At 39.6% G+C, this 17,873-nt stretch overlaps 2 protein-coding genes across 6 annotated transcripts in view; one reads left to right on the forward strand and one right to left on the reverse strand.

Annotated features, from left to right (window-relative positions):
* eipr1 (EARP complex and GARP complex interacting protein 1) overlaps positions 1 to 17,752 on the reverse strand; it is an 87,191-nt gene extending 69,439 nt beyond the window's left edge. For both annotated transcript variants that reach the window (XM_048531886.2, XM_048531885.2), the window contains exons 1-3: positions 17,620 to 17,752; positions 9,097 to 9,180; positions 4,133 to 4,265 (exon numbers count right to left, since the gene is read on the reverse strand). In XM_048531886.2, the coding sequence (XP_048387843.1) occupies positions 4,133 to 4,265; positions 9,097 to 9,180; positions 17,620 to 17,661 (259 nt within the window). In that variant the 5' untranslated portion in view covers positions 17,662 to 17,752. The remainder of the gene's footprint in view (positions 1 to 4,132; positions 4,266 to 9,096; positions 9,181 to 17,619) is intronic.
* Positions 16,946 to 17,873, forward strand: part of trappc12 (trafficking protein particle complex subunit 12) — a 63,095-nt gene continuing 62,167 nt past the window's right edge. For 3 of the 4 annotated variants that reach the window (XM_048531884.2, XM_059645601.1, XM_048531881.2), the window contains exon 1: positions 17,724 to 17,846. The gene's annotated coding sequence lies outside the window, so the exon portion shown is untranslated. Of the gene's footprint in view, positions 17,046 to 17,723; positions 17,847 to 17,873 lie in introns of those variants that run through there. The other variant, XM_048531883.2, reaches the window with a different exon arrangement.

Raw genomic sequence — 17,873 nt, forward strand, 5'->3', positions numbered from 1 at the left:
TAACCAATTCAGCTCAAGCTAAGATTTCTCTTCCTGTCTCTACACCATTACCTCGGGAGAGGTATAAGTATATTAAGGGTAAGATTTCCAGGGTAAGTGTGGGCCTATTCGAGACCAATGTGCCAAACTGGGACTGGAACCAGACGATGTGGGTGAGGTCGTAAATTAATATTTCTCTTATGTGAATACGGAAAGACATTGTAGCTGCAGATTTCAGTTGGGATGGTGAGATTCTGGAACATGTTAAGATTAGTAGAAGGAGGTACTAGATGCTGTGGTTGATATAAAGGTGCATAAATCCCCAGGGCCAGATGGGATGTATCCCGACTGTTATGGGAAGCAAGGGAGAAGATTGCTGGGGCCCTGGCAGAGATAGTTAATACTTCACCGGCCACAGCTAAAGTGCCAGATGATTGGAGGATAGGTAACGTGGTTCTTTTGTTTGAGGAGAGCAGCACGGACATACTAGATAATTAAAGATCAGTTAGTCTGACAATGGTGGTATGAAAATGAACGGAAAAATTTCTGAGGGATAGGATTAATCAACATTTGGAAAGGCAGGGATTGATCAGGGACCATCAGCACAGGTTTGTTAGAGGGAGTTCTTGTCGGACTGATTTAATTGAGTAATTTGTAAAAGGTGTCTAAATATACTGATGAGGATAGTTCATTGATGTAGTTTATGTGGACTTCAGTCAGGTATTTGATATGGTCCCTTCTGGAAGACTGGTCCAAAAGGTAAGAGCCCATAGAATTCAGTACAAGTTGTCAAATTGGATCCAAAATTGGCTTGCAAATAGGAGGCATTGGTGATGGTGGAGGGTTGTTTTTGCAATTGGAAGCCTGTGACCAGAACTAGTGCTGGGACCCTTGCTGTTTGTTATGTACATTCATGTCCAAATCATTATTGTAAGGTACAATTAGTATGTTCGCAAATGACACAGAAATCAGTGTTGTTGTTGCTGGGGAGGAGGATGTGGTTTCGCACGACATTTTGAAGGAAGTCTTGTTGCAACTTGATAAAACATGGGTTAGACCATAGTTGGAACACAGTGTGTAGTCCTGGTTGCCACATGATCAGAAGGACGTAACTGAAGTGGAGCGGGCACAGAGGAGATTCGACAGGATGTTGCCTGAGATGAACAGTGTCACACATGAACAAAGACTGGATAAGTTGGATTTGCTTTCCTTGGAGAAGAGGATAGGGGATCTGATTGAGCTATACAAAATTATGAGACGCATAGGCAGGTTGATAGTAAGAATCTTTTCCTCATGGCAGATTTGTCTACTAGAGGACAGAAGTTTAAAGATGAGGTGTTAGTGGTTTAGACAGGATCTGAGAGTGTGAAAGAAATATGGAAATATACTGCCTGAGAGGGTGGAGAAGGCAGGTACTCTTGCAACGCTGAAGAAACACCTGGATGAGCGTTTAAAATGTCAGGGCATTGGAGGAAATGGACCAAGTCCAGGTAAATGTGATTAGTTTAGTGTTTTCGGCATTGACATGGTGCTCTATGTCTCTAAGATCTCCAACGATTTATCCTTCATCTTCCTCATCAATATGCGGCACTTTGATGACACCAGCCACAGTCACTAGTTAGTTTCTAGGCTGATGACATCCCTTAATGCCTGTCCATGATCTCTCAGTCCCTCTACAGTCTTAGCATTGTTGATGTTTTGCAACAGCCGCATTTTGCTACAGTGAAACATTAAAAAAAAGCAATTATCTTTGGCGACTACAAACTCTGTGCTCTTGCTAGTGATGCTGTTATCTCCACAATAACTGATTCAAGATAACCCAGATTGTTTGTAATGTCAGTCCTAATTATCTCCTTCAATCACAAAAGAAAATATATTTGCGTCTGTGAAACATTATCTCCTGCTGCCTTTGTTTTAGCTCATCAACAAAAATTTAATCACTGACATGACTATTCTAAAGAGAATCTGGGCAGCTTCTGTTCCTCCGAACTAAAGCTCATTCTAAGCTCAACTACTGGTGTTCTATTACACAGTAAATCTCATGAGTCTATTTTTTGTATACTTGCTGCCTGAAACTGATTCCAAGGCCTCCAATGTAAAGTGTTTATATATACACATATTCAAATCTCTTTAAAGTGTCCTATCTCTGGAGCCTTCTCCAATTGTTTAATTGAATTCAATGGCACAAAACATTGTAACTTCATGCTTCAAAATGACACTGCACTTTATCTCTACAACCTGCTGAAGATGTATGTCAAAATATTACAGTTAACTGACATACCAGCACAATCTAACATGGAATGGCAGTCTGCAAGTTAATGGCTGCAGGCTACAGATTTTGAGGTGATGAATTTTCAATCTTCACTGGGCAAATGAGGAAGAATAAAACTTAAACTTCAACAGCAATTAATTTAGCTTTATCTGCTCTGTCAGGAGCACATGAGGAAGCTCCGCAGTTGCTAAGCTCCCTATTTCTTTAAAGATAAAATTTAAAAGAGGTAAGTTGCATGCAGTTACTGCAGTCATTTAAATTCGGGTAACTAGCCATCATTTGAATGTCAAGATAATAAAATGTGAGGCTGGATGAATACAGCAGGCCCAGCAGCATCTCAGGAGCACAAAAGCTGATGTTTCGGGCCTAGACCCTTCATCAGAGAGGGGGATGGGATGAGGGTTCTGGAATAAATAGGGAGAGAGGGGGAGGCGGACCGAAGATGGAGAGAAAAGAAGATAGGTGAAGAGGAGAGTATAGGTGTGGAGGTAGGCAGGGGATAGGTCAGTCCAGGGAAGACGGACAGGTCAAGGAGGTGGGATGAGGTTAGTAGGTAGGAGATGGAGGTGCGGCTTGGGGTGGGAGGAAGGGATGGGTGAGAGGAAGAACAGGTTAGGGAGGCAGAGACAGGCTGGACTGGTTTTGGGATGCAGTGGGTGGAGGGGAAGAGCTGGGCTGGTTGTGTGGTGCAGTGGGGGGAGGGGACGAACTGGGCGGGTTTTGGGATGCGGTGGGGGAAGGGGAGATTTTGAAGCTGGTGAAGTCCACATTGATACCATTGGGCTGCAGGGTTCCCAAGTGGAATATGAGTTGCTGTTCCTGCAACCTTCGGGTGGCATCATTGTGGAACTGCAGGAGGCCCATGATGGACATGTCATCTAAAGAATGGGAGGGGGAGTGGAAATGGTTCGCGACTGGGAGGTGCAGTTGCCTCCCCCCACTGCACCACACAACCAGCCCAGCTCTTTCCCTCCACCGACTGCATCCCAAAACCAGCCCAGCCTGTCTCTGCCTCCCTAACCTGTTCTTCCTCTCACCCATCCCATCCTCCCACCCCAAGCCGCACCTCCATCTCCTACCTACTAACCTCATCCCACCTCCTTGACCTGTCCGTCTTCCCTGGACTGACCTATCCCCTGCCTACCTCCACACCTATTCTCTCCTCTCCACCTATCTTCTTTTCTCTCCATCTTCGGTCCGCCTCCCCCTCTCTCCCTATTTATTCCAGAACTCTCATCCCATCCCCCTCTCTGATGAAGGGTCTAGGCCTGAAACATCAGCTTTTGCGCTCCTGAGATGCTGCTGGGCCTGCTCTGTTCATCCAGCCTCACATTTTATTATCTTGGATTCTCCAGCATCTGCAGTTCCCATTATCACTGATTTGAATGTCAACATTTGGTCACTGGCTATTTTACACTTCATTACTAATTAACATATTGGTCACAATGCTGCCTGTACAACCCTTGAAGCTCAAACACTGCAGTCACATCTTAAGACATGACAAGATTGCAAGGAGTGTGTTTCATTTGAAATAACTATAAATTTATTATCTCTCCTTGGAAACCAGAATTGCTTCTGATTCATTGTAAAGTTTTTTTTAGAGAAAACAATGGTTTTCTGAACATCCATTGATGAGTGAGGTATTAAAAATGTTAAGCAAAACTTTAAAAGCTAAGTGAGCTAAACTTATAAAATAAAGAACTTGACAGAAATAATTTACAAAATATAGCAAAGGAAAATAGTGCATAATCTCTTCAGTTTTGTTTCATTTATTGAATGTCTATGTTTATGAAATGCAAAAGGTGCAGAACACGCCCCCATTTTAAAATGTAGTTTATTTCATCCAACAAATCAAAGGACAAATCAATATACTACACTTACTTTTATTGTAGCAAGTTGCAAGAACTCCTTTATCTGCAGGGCTGGTACTCATGTGCCATATTTCTCCTACTTGATGCAGAAGGACGTTCTTGTTAATAATGTTATTTTCATCATCAAAATCTATGATGTGAATCTAAAAACATAATCCAGATCCATAAGTTAGTAATGAAATACTGACTGTCAGATTTTTTAAAAACCAATTACACTCTAAATTAAGGTTTGGAGCATGAGGTACTTTGATCAATGGCATCCTTGCAGTACAGGGTGTGCTTCAAAAACAAGTCAGGAGTCTGAGGAAAAGAAGAATGGTTTAGTGGGGTGGTGCACCGAAGCTGCAAATCATTGTCCCGGTCAAGGATAATTTCATCAATATACATGGTACTAAAGAGTTCTTCAAAAGCTGATTCTGTCATTTTGATTGAACAATTTCATCTCATACCTATATAAAGAATACACTCTGATGAAGGGTCCAGGCCCGAAACGTCAGCTTTTGTGCTCCTGAGATGCTGCTTGGTCTGCTGTGTTCATCCAGCCTCACATTTTATTATCTTGGAATTCTCCAGCATCTGCAGTTCCCATTATCTCTAAAGAATACATCTTCCTTCTTTTTTATTCTCACACGAATGACAAGTACTTTTTTTTTAAATGGGGAGACTATTCTAATTTACCTTACTTTCCACTTTAATATTTTCCGCTCCTCTTTCAAAGGCAATGATATTTTCCTGAGATACAATTCCTCAACCACGATCACCACCCTTGCATGCTTCCCGCAAGTGGCAATTGCTTATAAATAATGTACAATCCCAGACAGTGGTTGGATATTTATTTCTGTTCTTGCACAGACATGCATTTCCAGATGGGTCTGTTGGTTAGCAGTTATGAGTAGGATCACAGGCTGTTTTGCAATTCCCCAACTCTTTGACATGAGCAACATCTGTAATCTGGCTCTTACTCCAGATGAGATCAATGCTAAAAATCTTGGCTTACATGAATTTGAATGGGTTGGAGGCAATGGAACAACTTTTTTCTAATATTACTATCAGACAGGCAGTAATATACATGCTGATGGATATTACATGCCTATTTTGGAAACTGTGATTTTCAGTCCATTGAATGCATAATTCCACAACTTCCTATTTTGCTACTCATTTTTGTATTTATGATATCATTTTTTCGGGGGGACAGCTTCCAGTGCCTACACCCAAGAGCACTGATTATATCATCACAGCAAATATCAGAAAACTGGATGGGTTTCATCGCACACTTACAAAGAAACTCTATGAACTGTCTTTCAAAAAGGAAATTGGGTTCCTTGAAAGTCAAATGTTCAGGTGAGCATAATTTTCTGATATTTGCTTTACCCAACAAGTCCAGGTTGCAGACCCACATAAATCTTCCCTCCCAGGATTTCTGAAGAGCAAGTACCTACGTAAAACATTTAAGGTAAGAAAAATATGTGATCAATAATGTGTTGCCACTCAGTCTAACTGCCAGAAGCCCATTAAAGTTGTGCAGGAGCCATACAGGTTATATCTAGAGTTCTGCACTCTTCTAGTTAGTGAGACACACGGGGAACATTCAAGCTGTGGAAGCTCTCTCATCTGTCATATGATAGAACTAAGTTGTGAGAAAGAGTTCGAAAAACTCAGACTTTAAGGGAGCTTTTTATAAAGAATGATATTAAATGGAATAGAAAACATTAATCCCCAGCCCTACTTCACACTAAAATGTAATTGAAGACATACGTACAAACTGGGAAAATGCAGATTCAGACAGCATTTGTATCAGACTGCATTTGAAAACAGCGATTAACCCATGCAAGGATTTCCCGGTTATAGTGGAGGCACTGTTGAGGAAGTCTGGATTTCCTTGAAAAGATGTGCTGGATGGGTTAGGTGGACTTCCTCACCTTTAATCATCTTTGTGAAGTGAAGAGGTCGGCTTTGAATGCATGCCAATCCTTCTAGTCACTCATGTCACCAAGTTATGTACAAAATTTTTAAAAATATTGTAATGGGATATAGGTGTTACTGGTTAATCCAGAATTTATTGCTATCCTAATTGCCCTTGAGAATGTGGTGATAAGCTGTCTTTTTGGCAAACTCAGTACAGAAGGTGTAGCACATTGCTACTCTGAAAGTGTTTCGGGTGCTTAAACTCTGCAACAGTGATAAAATGTGGCTTGGAAGAAAAGTTGGATGTGGTGATATCATGGTAGAACTTAACACTGTTTGGAAGAGACTTGGAAGAGTCAAAAACCATGGGTTTAAATTTAACACTGACTCAGGAATACTTTCAAAAGGGCAGACTGGACTCAATTTTGTGATTCTTGACACCATTACAAATTCTGCCAATTTTCACCGGCCCAGAATAAAGGTGCATTAGAAAAGAAAAAAAAAGTTTTAAGCTAGGAGGTCAGTAAATGGGATTACAGTAAATGGGTAATGCAGAGTAAAACAAATCAGTGGAGATTTTATGATCTGAATGGTGTGTTTCCATGGTCCGGTATTGTAAATTTCTATGTGTCTACATCAGTGAATAATACATTAAAGAACAACTTCTTTATCCAGATTAGTTGTACAATTAGTAAACTGAAATCCATTGCTAAACCTCTCCAACAAAATTACTTCACCAGGAATGACCCAAATTAGATCACTTTATCCCATATAAAGTTTTGAAATCAGCAGTACATTAGGGAATGGCAGGAGTAGTGTGATCAAAGCATATTTAACACTTTTCTCCCAGAACCCATCCTTCAATCAATTGATTATTTTTGTTTTTAGATTAAGAACTTATAACTTCAAATCAAAACATTCATCTTGAAACCAAAATGAATTTGTAAATTATGAATGTCTACTTTAATTAAAGGGGATATTAAAATTACCAGCATGCAAGTTAAAATGCAGAGGAGACTCTAAAAGATCTCTCGTGCTTCAATCTCAAACAGGAGGCCTGGCTTCGAGTTTCATCTGCTCCAGCCACGTGTATAGTGGTAGCATCCCTGAACAACTAGCTTAAAAAAAACTCTCATTTCTTCATTTGCTTTTCTTAAATCTGTGCCCCTCCCAAATAAAACTTTAAACAAAGTTGCTAAAATTTACCAATAGTTCGCAATTAGGAGAGATGAACTTTTGCTGATTCATAATTCCACTACACCCAATTATGTTTCATCATTTCATTCAACTGTCCATTACACAACAGTGAATCTGACAATGAGTGTCACCAGGTTATTTGATTGTTGGGAGTTACAATGAGGTTTATCCTTCTTCAACCAAGATTTACAAATGCGCACTTCCAACAGGAATTACTCAACAGCAATCAGAACTGGGTCACTGGATCAAACTTACCTTTGCTAAGGGTCACTGAAGTTGATTATACTTTCTCCACCTCAGCCCAGCTGAACTGAACCAATATAAAACTGGTATCTTCCTAATTTAAATACTTTTGAATTTGTAAATTAGGAATGTCTACTTTAATTAAAGGGAATCCTAGATGTATTTTGCATATCAGATAATCACATAAATAAGCTATAATCTTTTTTATTCATAATAATTTGGAGGATAATTATACTGAGCCATAGAAAATTTAAGCCATGAACAGAATCATTCTTTGTGTTTTTCCAAGCTCTGCCACATGGCTTCTCTATCTTTCTACCTTTTTCAAAAATGCCTCATGTTTTTGACAAAATTTGTATCATGATGGGATAATTTTTTTTTAAAAACTGCTGCTTATTGCTGATTTTATACTGTCCTGTTTATTAATGTATTTTGAAGGAATGAGAAATGGTAGATATGGACGTGAGTGAGTGAAGGCAGGAAGCTATAACCTGTGAATCAAAAACAAGCAAAATCAGGAGGCCTCCCACGTATATGGAAATTCTAATCTTTTGCTCTGACATCGTGCATATGTGAGAGTCATACATGAGGTTTTACATCCAGACAGGGTGTAGTATTTGGCTCAAACTAGTTAATGCATGAAGCATTGGAATGCAGAGAATTTCATGCTTCAGAATTTTAAAAATGTGAGAGATTAATTGGATCATCTTGAAATGATTGGTTCATACTCAAATGAAGGGAAAGAAAACTTGTGACAACTCACGCAAGTCGACTTAAAGTTTAGAATGCTTTCAATATTTTTGGTAACTAAAACTGTTGCAATGGCTACCAAGATTACACAGCTCTTTCAAATATTGCCACTGAATTGTTCTCTCAAATCAGTCACCATATAGTTCTCACAAATTCATTTTCTCTGTTACCTGGGCATCAATCAGCTAAACTGAAGCATTCAATAGCAGTCAGAAAAGATGATCAATACTGGAAGAACATATCCAAGCAGCAGAGGAGGAGAAAGGGCAGGAATGAGAGATCACAAAATAGGGACTGAGAAGTCTAAAGTCATGGATGTGGGGACGGGTCTCCATTACAAATTAACAAAATCATGATGGGATGGGAAAACACAAAATGGCTTGCAAAAAATGCACAGAAGATGCAACAATACAAGTTAAAGGCTAGGACCTAATTCAGAGGAGGGCTCGAGGACAGAAAAAGACTGCAGAGCACAAAAGTTATCAATCAGATGGTAGGAGGGATATTGCTTGTTGGGGGAAGGAGTGTACAGGCTGTGGGGGTTGACAACATGGGAGCTGGGGGAAACTAGGATTCAGTGCACATTGTAGATTTTGAAAGAAAGGAGGAGATTGTATAGTTAGGCGTTTCAGAATTAGTTGAAGTGGAAGAGCAGGTTTACTTCAGCATGTCAAGCAAATAGCATTCTTGCTCCTGGTCCACAGGCAGTGCTGAAAAGGCACATACTTGATGAATCAAGTCATTCTCATCTCCCTATGGTTGCTGGGATTCAAGGGCCATGGGGAATTTCTTCAATCGTTAAATCTAAAAATCTAAATGATTTCAGTGTTTCATAGAAACATAACACACTTGATTCCATAAAATGCCAGTCATATTTACCTGATTATCGTACTTCAGAGACTGAGTGCCTACAAGAAATCTGATTGCATCAGTTTCTGCAGTTTGCGGTGTTAAAGCACGTGCCTGAAAAATAAACAAATGCATATCTGTAATCTTGTGTCTTGCCCTTGCACCTATGTCAACTATAAATTTAGGAATCATATTTTCCACAACCCAAAACATCAAAACATTGTCAACTCTGCAAGGCACATATTACCATAAAACAACTATTCAAAGCTGGATATAAAAACATAACAATGTTACGGAATGAATCTGGTATGTCTACTATATATGTTGCACTCTCTTTCGGGGAGCATAAAATATGTACAATTGAAGGATCTCAACATGCGGAATTCTTCTGAGAGTGTTCTATTGGATATTATTATATATGATTTTACATTCAGGAGAAAATGTTTAACCATGAGCAAAATTGATCACTTTATCACAATCACCCCAGCAGAAGTTAGTTCTTGAACACAAATGTTAGACAGAACTATCCTGGCAAAGATGAATACTAGCAGGAGCAATACTATGTTAGTGATGATGGGCACTGCAAGAGGTGCTTACAGTTGTATTGATTTGATGCTGGACCTATTTAAAAACAAAATATTTGCACTTAGTATATGTCTTAAATGTTTCTGCAAAGACCCAAGTACTTTACATAGTTTCTCAGCTGTTTTTGGAGCATTGGCAGTTATGGCATCAACAAATATAGTGGCCATATTGTACTCTGTAAGGTCTCACAATCAGCAATGACAGTAACAATCAGTTTATATTTTCTGGTCATGATAGTTAAAGATTAAGTATTGATAAGAACACCAGGAAGACTTGCTTGGCACCAGTATCAAATAATTTGATTGACTTGATTTTGAGCTTTCATCCACCTCAAATGAACATTTCACCTACAAATATCAAGTAAAAAATAGAAATCTATTTTCAATAGAACCAGCACTCTTTCTATGCATCTTTTCTATGTCTATCAACAAATTTACTACCATCAGGAGACATCTGGCTATTATTTCTGGTTCTCTTTTACTGCTCACTCTCTAATCTCCATTAATAGCAATGTTATATCTAAATAGTACCTTTACAGTAATAAAATGTTTCAAAGTATTCCACTGCGGTGACAGCAAAACACGAGGAAATGTTATGCCAAATGACAAACGGCTTGGTCAACAATCAAAACCCATCTTCCTGCAACTCTGCGTTTGAACTTTCCAAGTAAGGTTTCCATACTTGTACAATTCTAAGAGGCCTCTCGTCAAAATCACAAATTCAAGCCGATGTGACTGCAATAGTCATGGACTATCTCCCATTATCCATTCTTAATAATAAAATTACTTGGCAAGGTCAATGTTTATTGTCCATACCTAACTGTGCTTAAGATGGTTCTGGTGATCCACCTTCTTGAACCGCCATAATCCATACAAACACTCTCACAATTCTGTTAGAATTTTTGTTTTAAGTTTTTTCAGGTTGGTTTGAAATAACTGAACTGTTTGATTCCAGTGGCTAGCTAAGGGTCAAACACATATAGGTCACATTGGTTAAGGATGACAGATTTACTTTACTGAAGGATATTTGAACCAGATTGCTTTTTATGATAATCCTGTTATTTCACTCTTACCATTACTAATAATCTATTTCAAATTTATTTCATTGAATTTAAATTTCTAGTCTTCGATTATTATTCCAGAAACATAAATACAAAGCTACTGTTCCTGATATTATGTACCATTTTAAATCTGAATGCAATTGACCATGCCATGCTTCTTCTCCATCATCTGCAAGGGTGTGACAACTAGCCCATCAATCCATTTCCATTTATCCAGGTTCAAGAGAATCACATGCAAAAGCTTGCTGCTCCCTCACTATTAACTCTAATGCCCTCTAAAATTCTATCCTCAGCCCCTTCCTATTTTTCACAATCTTGCTTCCCTTCAGCAACTTCATCTACCACCACCTTGACAATATTTATTAACCCTGCTTCCGCAGATTTCCAAAGTCGCACATCCCTCAGAGAAAAAAGTTTCTCCTCATCACTAAAAGTATGATCCCCAACTTTAAAACAGTGCCCTCTACTTCTGGGTTTGACCCACAGAGAAAACATAATTTCCATGTCTACTTCGTCAAGAGCATACTCAGCCTTAAGTAATTCGATCAAGTCATCCCCCACTCTCTTAAACACCAATACGAGCTCAACTTGACCAACTTATCCCTGAGACGGCACACATGTTACAGGTATCAATTGAGTAAACCTTCTCTGAATGTGTTTATAGCCTTTTTTAAATAAGAAGCCCCACACTGCACACAATATAACAGATGCCCTGTAAAAGTAAAACATAACAGCCTGACATTTACAAGTAGACAGTGTGGTTAAGGCACCATTTAGCACCCTTACCTTCATTGCTCAGAATTCTGAGTATATGAATAGGGACGTCATGTAAAGATCGTACAGATCATTGGTGCGACCTCTTCTGGAGTACTATGTGCAATTCTGGTCACCCTGTTATAGGTAGGGTATTGTTAAACTGGAGAGGGTTCAGCAAAGATTTACTAGCATGTTGCTAGGAATGGAGTATTTGAGAAATAAAAATAGACTGGAAAGACTAGGACAGTTTTCACTGCAGCAGAGGAGGTTGAGGGGTGACCTTATTGAGGTTTATAAAATTATGAGGGGCATAGATAAGGTGAAAGTCAAGGGTCTTTTCCCTAGCTTTGGAAGCATTCCAAACTAGGGAGCATTTGTTTATTGTGAGAGGAGAAAGATTTAAAAAGGCCATGAGGAACAACTCTTTTTACACAGACAGTGGTTTATGTGTGGAATGAACTGGTAGAGAAAGTGGTAGATGTGGGTAGAATCACAACGTTTAAAAGAAATTTGGATAAGTTCATGAATAGGAAAGGTTTGGGCCAAAAGCAGACAGGTGGGGCTAATTTAATTCAGCAAAAATGGTCAGCATGGACTGAGTGGACTAAAGGGACTGTTTCCATGCTGTATGACTACGACTCTAGTAATAAAGAATAACAGTCCGTTAACCTTCTTGATTGCGTTGCACACTAGATTTTTGTGACTCATGAACTAGAACACCAATTCTCTGCACTTCAGAATTCCACAGTCATTCACCATGAAGTAATACACTTTTTTGTTCTTGCTGCCAAATTGAACCACTTCATATTTCCACACACTATAGTCTATCTGCCCAATTTTTGTCTGCAAACTCAAACTATCCATATCTGTTTGCAATCTCCTTATGTCTTCTTCATAACATACTCTCCTATTCATCTTGGCGTCAGCTGTGAATTTAGCCTTCATTCCTCTCAGCTAAACCATTGATGCAAATTGCAAAAGTTGAGGCCCCAGCACATACCCCTGCAGGACATTGTTCAATATGTCTTGCCAATCAAAGCCCCATTTATGCATACTCTCTGTATGCATGCACGTTTTCACCAACCAGCCAACCTTCTTTCCTGCTAATATATTTCCCATAAACCAAAAGCTTTTGTTTCCCACAATAACCTTTTAGGTTATTTAGCACTTGTCAAATACCTTCTGAAAATGTGAGTATAGTATGACTGCAGGCTCCCCTTTTATCCACAGTGCATGTCAATCCTTCAGGAAACTCAGGAAGCCATGCTGACTCTTCCTGATTACAGTGGGCTTTTCTAAGCTTGCAGCTATTATCTCCTTAATAATTGATGCTAACAACTCCCCTACAATTGGCCTATCGTTTCTCATTTTCTACCTCCCTCTCTCCCCAAATAGAGAGATTATATTTTCTCCTTTCCAGTCTTTCTGAATCAAGGGAATAGTATCACTCTTTTCCATTAAATGCCTCAGTTTATCTGCTGTAATAACACTTAATACTGTTTTTGTTGCTGTGATAGTTCAATGTTTTCCTAATCTTTCTTGGCCAGTCTTCGATCTTCCACTTTCAGTAAACTTGAGCTCATCCAAAATCTGTTGGCTGTACGTTAAAACTTACCATATCTAGTCATATAGGGTTTCTGTGCTTGCTGCCCAGTCCAGCAAGAGCGATATTGAAATATACAATTTTCAAAATTCTTCCCAACCTCACCCTCCCTTTCTCCATAACTTCATCCAGACTAACTAAGTCCCCTCCCTATGGAGATTCACGTGCACTTCCAAGTCTGATGTTTTGCACATCCCTGATTATAACTGCTTCACCATTGCCCTAAACTCTGAAATTCCCACCTTAACCCACTGCACACCCACCCTTTAAGATTTTTGTGAAATCTCTCTTTAAATTTGATTTTTGGACACTTGACCTAATATCTGGTTGAATGTGGACTAGTGCTAAAATTTTGATCAATAATGCTCCTTTGAAATGCCTTGGGATGTGCTAAGTGCTGTGTAATTGTAAGTTGAAGTTTATTTACAGTAACAACCATACCTTTATTTAAAAGCTAAAAGTGACTCAACACCAACAGAAAAGATTTTGTCTTATGTATCAATTTTTATCCTTTACAATTAGTTATTGAAATGTGACTGGCAAGAAATTGGGATATGGGAGATTATCAATTTTGTGATATGGAGAGATGGACAGGATGATATTTGAAACAAGTGAGAATTTTTATGATGGACATCTTGCATATGGAACACTTTAAATTACATATATGCACATTCCCCAGAGACATGCTAGTCAGAACTCAAAATTAGAAAGCTACCAGAAAGTAGACAGTTAATGGTCTCCATGTTGCCAAGGCAACTGATACTTTCTCTAAACTACCAGAAATATTTCTCGTGTGTGTATTATTTTCTCCCATAAAAATGTCAATTACCTACAAGAATATCAATCAGTCAACTACTTCAAAAACAGAATAATTTTCAAAAAAAACTTTGGTTGTTAAATTATGAAGAGAGGCAATACCAATTTGGCTGGCTTTCTCTAGAATTGAGAGATCAAGAGGTGAACTGATCAAAATTTTCAAGATGTTAACAACATAGACAAAGGTAAACTTTTTTCCACTGGTTGGGGATTCTAGAACTAGGGACACAGTTTAAAAATTAAGCACATGACATTCAGTATAGTTGTTTATGAAGCACTTCTATACACAAAGGGTGGTAGAGGTTTGGGACTCTCTTCCACACATGGCAGTTGATACTAAATCAGTTGTAAGTTTGAAATCTGGGAACAATAACTTTTTGTTAAGCAACGGTACTAAGGGAAATGGGCCAAAAGCAAGTTTACGGATTTAGGCCACAGATCAACCATGAGCTCAATGAATGGTGGAACAAATTTGAGGAGCTGAATAGCTTACTCCTGCTTCCTATATAATTAGACATATATGTGAAAAGAAAACTTTGAATGACTGCAGATCGGGAACCTGGGACTAATTAAATAGTTCTTTCAAAGGGATGGCATGGATGCCTTCTGAGTTATAGATTCTATCCAAAGGTAAAAAACAGTAGTGGATGAAAAGTACTCTCCTTTGGTGAGACAGAAAGCTTCTTTCTTAGAACCTTGCTTTAATTGTAAGATTCTCTTAGAAGTTAGAAATAAAGGCTGGATTAAAATATTATACTGCACAGGAATTTGTAGAAAAAAAGATGTAGCAGGTCCAAATGTTACATTTACATTTAGCATACTTAATTCAGAAACATATTTCCAGGGTTATTAGAGAATGCATCACATTACAAAAATTACCAGCACAAAACTCCAACAACAATGAACTCTGAATCAGGATGCATTTCAGTGACAACCAAATGAATATAGAGACATCACATTTTATCACAGCTCTCAAAGAGTTGCAGAGTGTTACTGGCAAAAATACAAAATCACCACAAGCACAATTTTCTTTTCAGTCCAAACTTCTGTATGTATGGTATTTTCCAAAGGCTTGTACTTGATTATCATTTTAAATAGTTCCAATTTTTGGTGAATTTTGGGCTTGACAAGAATGACAGTAGTTAATGGAAGATAGTCCCCTGGTTTAGAACTAGTGTTATGATCCAACAGGAGTCATAATGCTCTCTCACACACAGTCTTAAACAATAGCTAAGCAATCAGCTTCCAAAAGGAGTACATTGGTTTTGCACACGTGAAAATGAGGTTTCAATTATACTGATTGGAAGATAAAATAGGTGTTTAGTGATGGAGAGCCGAGGGGAATTCTAAATTTAGCTGGTCAACATTGAAAGGGCATTTCTAACTTAAGAAAGTTAGACAAGAAGCAATAGAACCAAAAGTAGGCCCTTTAATCTGTCACCCTGCTTTACCATTCAATGTGATCACGACTGATCCGAAAATTGTCAACTGCATTTTTCTGCAACTCCCCCATAACTCTTAGTTCCTTTATAGACTAAAAATCTATCTACATCAGTCTTGAAAATACTTAAAGCACAGCTTCCAGAGCCCTCTGTGGTTAAAGAAAAAAACTCATCAGATTCATTACCCTCTGAGAAGAGATTTCTTCTCATTTGTATTAAATGGGGGACCCCTTATGCTGAGATCATGGCCTCTTGTCCTAGACTTTCCCAAAAGGGCATTTACTGTGTCAAGCCACCTAAGAATATGTTTCAATAATGTCAGCCTTCATTGTTCTAAAATCCAAAGAGTACAGGCCTAATCCACTCAATCTCTTCTCATATGAAAATTCCTCCATCAACCTACTGAACTTTCTTTGGACTTCCTCCAATACCACCATGTATTTCCTTAAATAAAAGAAAGAAAAAACTGTTCACATTATTCCAGGTATTGTCTGGCTACCAACAGGTATACATTTAAAAAGACCTCCCCACTTTTAAACTCAATTTCCTTTGAAATTAAGTCTAACAGTCTATTTGCCTTCCCTAAAATCTGGTGAACTTGGATGCTAGCTTTTCGTGATTCATGTACAATCACTCTAAAATCCCTCCAATGTTGCAGGTATTTGCAACAGGCATCACTCTAGGGGAGGCAACAGCCTAGTGGATGACCCAGGTAATGTTCTGAGCACATGGGTTCAATTCTCAGCAGGGCAGATGGTAGAATTTGAATTGAGTAGAAAAGGTCGATTACAATTAACTGATTTTTAAACTGATGAGGTCGTGAATAGGAAGGGCTTCGAGGGATATGGACCAAATGCTGGCAAATGGGACTAGATTAATTTAGGACATCTGGTTGGTATAGGCAAGTTGGCCCAAAGGGTCTGTTTCCACGCTGCAGTGCTCTATGACTCTATGTCACAGCTCATCTAATGACTACCATGAATCCATTGATGATTGTTTGAAAAACCCTTCTGGCTCACTAATGTCCTTTAGGAAAGGAAACTGTCATCCTTATGTGGTCTGGCCTAGTTGGGACACCAGACCTACAGCATTGTGGCTGACTCTTAACTACCCTCTGGACAATTAGGGGTGGGCAATAAATGCTAGCCTAACCAGTGATGCCCGCATCCCATGAATGAAATAAAACATGAGGCTGGTGTGAACAGAAAAATCACTGGACATCTCAAAGCCATAGAACCCCTACAGTGCAGAGAGGTCATTCAGCCCATCGAGTATGCAACAACGTTCCAGACAGCATGACACCCTTACCCATGCCTGACAACCTATCCCTGTAACCCCGTATTTCCCATGACTAATGAATCTAGCCTGCACATCCCTGAACATTACAGAGCATTTTGACACGGCTGATCCAACTAACATGCACATCTATGGACTTTACAAACTTTTGAACTCTGACCACTGTCGTAATGTGTGATTCAAAGCAGCCGATATGCACATAGCAAGGTCCCCTAATGACCAATGAAATGAAGACCAGATAATCTATTTTGATTGCGGGGAAATAAAGGCCATGACAGTTTGGATAGCTTCCTTGCTCATTTTGCAAGTAGTGCCATAGGTTCTTTTACAACCACCCCAGGGAGGTGACCTCGGTTTAATACCTCATCAGAATTTTTAAAAAGGCACCTCCCACATTCTCAGGGCTGCACTTCAGTATCAGGTTTGATTTCCAATTCTTGAACAGCGCATTAGCGCCGAGAGAGCGAGACTAACTGGGCCTCGGTTGCCACACAACTGTAGCAGTGAGAGACGGATGGTCCAGCTCCCCACTGAAATGTTTCTATCCCATTTCTGATACTGAATTCCAGGTTGGCATCCAAGAGGCAGTGACGACTGTTTCCTGGAGCCTGTACCTGTGACTTCAGCATTTCCCAGCAGGGATTTTGTGTAACGTATGGGCTCAAGTTACAACCAACCCACTGTGTATTTTTTTTGGATGAAGTGAAGAGCTGCAGGTTTAAGTCGAAGGAAAATCTGGTTGGACCTGATGGCCTTCTGTTTTGTTCTTGTTCTCATTCCTTCCCTCTAGATCACAGCTCCTTGTGTGTCTTGTTTGACAGTAATAGTAAGGTGATTGTGGGGAGATGTATTGTGTCTGTCATTAGTGGTGCCTTGGTTACTCCTGGGGTCAGATAGGGGCAGTGGATGCGAAATCTGTTGTCAGCGATGGACAAAGTCAGCTTCTGACAGCGCACCCGCGCCGGCCTTTGACTTTTACAGAACAAACCACCTACCTGAAACTCCAGCCCATAAATGACGGGCGCGTCGTCTTCCATCTTCTCTTCTTTCTCCAACGGTGACTTGTCAGTTTGTATTCGGACACGGTGTTGGGGGGGGGGGTGGAGAGGAACTATTTTGAGTCTCGCGCACCGGGCCTCGCCGCTTTCCGTCCGTGCGCTTTCCGGTCCGAGCCGCGCAGGCGCAAGGTTCGGCGGCGACGGAACGGCTGGAGCGACGTCAGGTGAGTGAGCTCGACCACCCTTTCTCA

Source organism: Stegostoma tigrinum, chromosome 4 (assembly GCF_030684315.1).
Source record: "Stegostoma tigrinum isolate sSteTig4 chromosome 4, sSteTig4.hap1, whole genome shotgun sequence".
NCBI classification, from domain to species: Eukaryota; Metazoa; Chordata; class Chondrichthyes; order Orectolobiformes; family Stegostomatidae; genus Stegostoma; species Stegostoma tigrinum.